Below are 3,550 nucleotides of genomic sequence, written 5' to 3' on the forward strand. Positions count from 1 at the left end.
TCTAATGGGATTCGGCCCAATGGGCCAGCAGCTCTAACTTTACATTCCTTTTATTTAATTTAAAACCGACAGAACCTCTTTGTAAACCAGTTTTTCTGAAAGAGTTATCCGAATAAAGCCTTTTTATTATTATTATTATTATTATTATTATTATTATTATTAATAACTGAGGAGAGGAGAAAATCTCTGGCACTAGCGTCGCACACTTTCTAATTTGATACGTGGAAGGTACCTGTATTATACTGGACGGGTTTTTAAGAAAGTCGTTGGGGGTAGGAAAAGCCAACAAGCTATTTATAGCCCTAGTGGTTTATATAGCGTTCCTGCTTTGCTATTTTATGTTATATGGGTTTTTAGTGGTCATGTGAAGTTGCATACAGATAGGGATATACGCTTAAAGTACAGGGTGAAGAATAACGTTTGAACATTCCGGCTACCTTGAAAGGCACCTTTCAATAAGTTCATAATTATACAAAATTGCAATTAGTCAAGTGGGAGGGGGCATATTTACAATTGGTCGTTTCAAGATTCTTTCTGCAGTTTTGACTGTGACAACTCTGACATGTCCGTCGGCACCTGGATGTAGATTAGTAATTTTGGCCAAATTCCATTTAGTAGGAGGGAGGTCTTCCCCTTTCAACAAAATCAAAACGTCTACTTGTAGATTTTCTCTTGTTTGGGCCCACTTTGGTCTCTGTTGCAGACGCGTAAGATATTCTCTTTGCCAACGCTTCCAAAAGTGCTGAAATATTTGTAGGCCTAACTGCCATCTTGTTAGTCTGTTGACCTTTTCGGAAGTCAGATCTTCTTCGGGAATTGCTGTTAGAGCGTCTCCAATGAGAAAATGACCAGGGGTAAGGGCCTGGAGATCATTTGGATCTGAACTAAGCGCGGTCAAAGGCCGTGAGTTCAGAAAGGCTTCGATTTGGCACAGCAAGGTCTCCATTTCTTCATATGTAAGATGGTTTTGCCCGATGACTCGTTTGATGTGATGTTTTACTGATTTGACTCCGGCTTCCCATATTCCGCCGAAGTGTGGCGCTCCAGGAGGATTGAAATGCCATGCTATTTGTTGATCTGTCAACCACCTCGTGATGTGATCATTGCTTAATAGAATGCTTCAATTCGCGATTAGCGCCTATGAAATTGGTACCACAGTCGCTAAACATTCTGATGGCTTTCCTCTTCAAGATACGAATCGTTTTAAAGCTGCTATGAAGGCATTGGTCGACATATCGCTTACTAGTTCGAAATGTAATGCTCTTGTGGTGAAACAAATGAATACTGCGATGAACGCTTTGAATTGTTTGTGACCTCGACCCTTGATGACTTTTAGTAGAAATGGACCGCACGAGCAGGGTTTACCCGAGCTGAGGGTAAATCACCCATAAGTTGTTGTCTTTTGGTAGCCTGTTGACGTACGTATGTAATGCATCTTCGTATGTGATATCTGATGGCGTCACGTGCACCTACGATCCAATAACGTCTTTGCAAATTCGTCAAAATGAGTTGTGAACCGCCATGAAAATATTTCAGGTGTCCATGTTTGATAAATAGCTCGGTGAGCTTCGCTTGTCTTGGTAAAATGGCTGAATGCATTTGTTCTATTGGCAACTTGGCATGACGGGGTCAACCGCCTACCCTTAGTATACCATTGTCGTCAAGGTATGGACATAATCTCGTAGAAGAAATTGCTTTCTTTTGTTGAAGTTGTTGAATTTCAATGGAAAATAATTCAAGTTGAGTGGCTTTGATCCAATGACGTTATGCTGATGCATATTCTAACGTTGTTAAAGGACCCTGACGTTTTGTAGTTCCATTTCTTGCGTTGTGAATGAAACGAAGAACGTACGCTGTTACGTGAATCAACTGGGTCAATGATGAATATTTTGCAAGCAAAAATGTGTCTATTTGTTTGAATATGGCCAATGTGTGTATACGTTTTTCATCAACAAGACAATTCTCGTTCTCATTACGGAAGTCCTCTATGATTGGGGAGGATGGATTTAGACATGGTCCATGCCACCATAGTAGGAGACCTTGTAGCTGATTGACATGAATGCCTCTTGACGCACAGTCAGCTGGATTTTGAGTACCAAGTACATATGCCAGTGAGCTGCTGGAAGAGTTTCTTGAACTGTTGAAACCCTATTTGTTACAAAGGTCTTCCACCGTGATGGTTGCGATGCCAGCCAGGCCAGAACTGTTGTTGAGTCTGACCAAAATTGAACTTCTGTTATGTTGATTTTCAAAGCTTCAAGTATGATCAGGATCAAATCAACAAGTAGAACAGAGTTCCAATCTGACTATTGTGATTGGTTTCAAAGGTGCAACTCTTGTTTTGCTGGCAATCAATTGCGATTTGATCTGCCCGCTGTCGCCGAAATATGTCGTTGAACTGAAATACGTTCCATTTCTGGTAATTCCTTACGAAATTCTTGCCATGTACGGATGATATGAGGAGGTAGTTCCTCGTCCCAATCTTTCTTCTGTCGCCACATTTCTTGCATGAGAAGTTTGGCTCTGATAGTTACTGGTGCTAACAGTCCAAGTGGATCGATCAATCTGGAAATGTCTGAGAGTCTCGTTCGCTTGCTGACCTTGAGCGTCATACTTGGGGACTGGTCGATGAATGTGAATTGATCTGAGGCAGGATGCCAATGAAGACCTAATGTCTTGATGGATTCATTCTTGTCAATGTTGAGAGAAGCTTCGACTTCTTTTGCTTTAGCTGGCACTAACTGTAATACAACTGATTCGTTTGAGGCCCACTTCCTGAGTTGGAAGCCTCCCTTTGTGGTTACTTGGATTAATTTTGCTTGTAATGCCAAGGCTTGACTGATTGAGTTGTCTCCTGACATGAGATCATCTACGTAAAAGTCACAAGTGAGTGCTTCATATGCTAATGGAAGTGCGTTCTTCTCATCTTGTGCGAGTTGTTGAAGTGGTCTGACGGCCAGGTACGGTGGTGAAGCAGTACCATATGTGATTGTCAACAAGCAATAATCTTTCAGAGGTTTGTTGATGTTGCTTCGCCAAACAATGCGTTGTAAGTCCGTATCTTCACGATGAACACGAACTTGTCTGTACATTTTCTCGATGTCTGCTGTCATTGCAATAAGATTAGACCGGAAACGAATTATTAACAACTTGATTAAGTCGTCTTGTTGAGGAGGGCCGACTATCATTATGTCATTCAATGATAGGCCAGTAGAAGTCTTGGCTGAGCCGTCAAAAACGACTCTTAATTTAATAGTGGTGCTTGTTTCCATGGTAACGCCATGATGGGGCAGGTAGTAATGGGACACAATCTGATCATTGTTCAATTCATTTGGCTTGATAAGTTCCATGTGACCCAAAGCTTCTTAGTTCTTCATAAAGGTTCGATATTGGTCAAAGAGATCAGGCTTCGATTGTTGACGTCGTTCATTGGCTAGAAAGCGACGAACCGCTCGATCCCGTGAGTTTTCAAGAGCTTCTGGTTCATGCCGTAGTGGTAGTCGCACCACGTATCTTCCGGTAGAATCTCGCGTATGAGTCTTGAGGAAAT

General features: G+C 41.7%; 1 protein-coding gene across 1 annotated transcript; it reads right to left on the reverse strand.

The window, feature by feature from the left end:
• Nucleotides 1–2,351: 2,351 nt before the first annotated feature.
• Nucleotides 2,352–3,350, reverse strand: LOC149681289 (uncharacterized). Its single transcript, XM_089834509.1, has one exon. It carries the CDS (start codon nucleotides 3,348–3,350, stop codon nucleotides 2,352–2,354), a length of 999 nt encoding a protein of 332 aa, XP_089690635.1.
• Between the last annotated feature and the right edge of the window lie 200 nt (nucleotides 3,351–3,550).

Source organism: Phalangium opilio, unplaced genomic scaffold, assembly GCF_054372755.1.
Source record: "Phalangium opilio isolate 3A_F unplaced genomic scaffold, DU_Popi_V2 ptg000039l_1, whole genome shotgun sequence".
In the NCBI taxonomy this organism is placed as follows: domain Eukaryota; kingdom Metazoa; phylum Arthropoda; class Arachnida; order Opiliones; family Phalangiidae; genus Phalangium; species Phalangium opilio.

Coding starts and splice junctions, on each gene's coding strand:
- LOC149681289 (XM_089834509.1), bottom strand. CDS start 3,350: ATGGAACTTATCAAGCCAAATGAATTGAACAATGATCAGATTGTGTCC.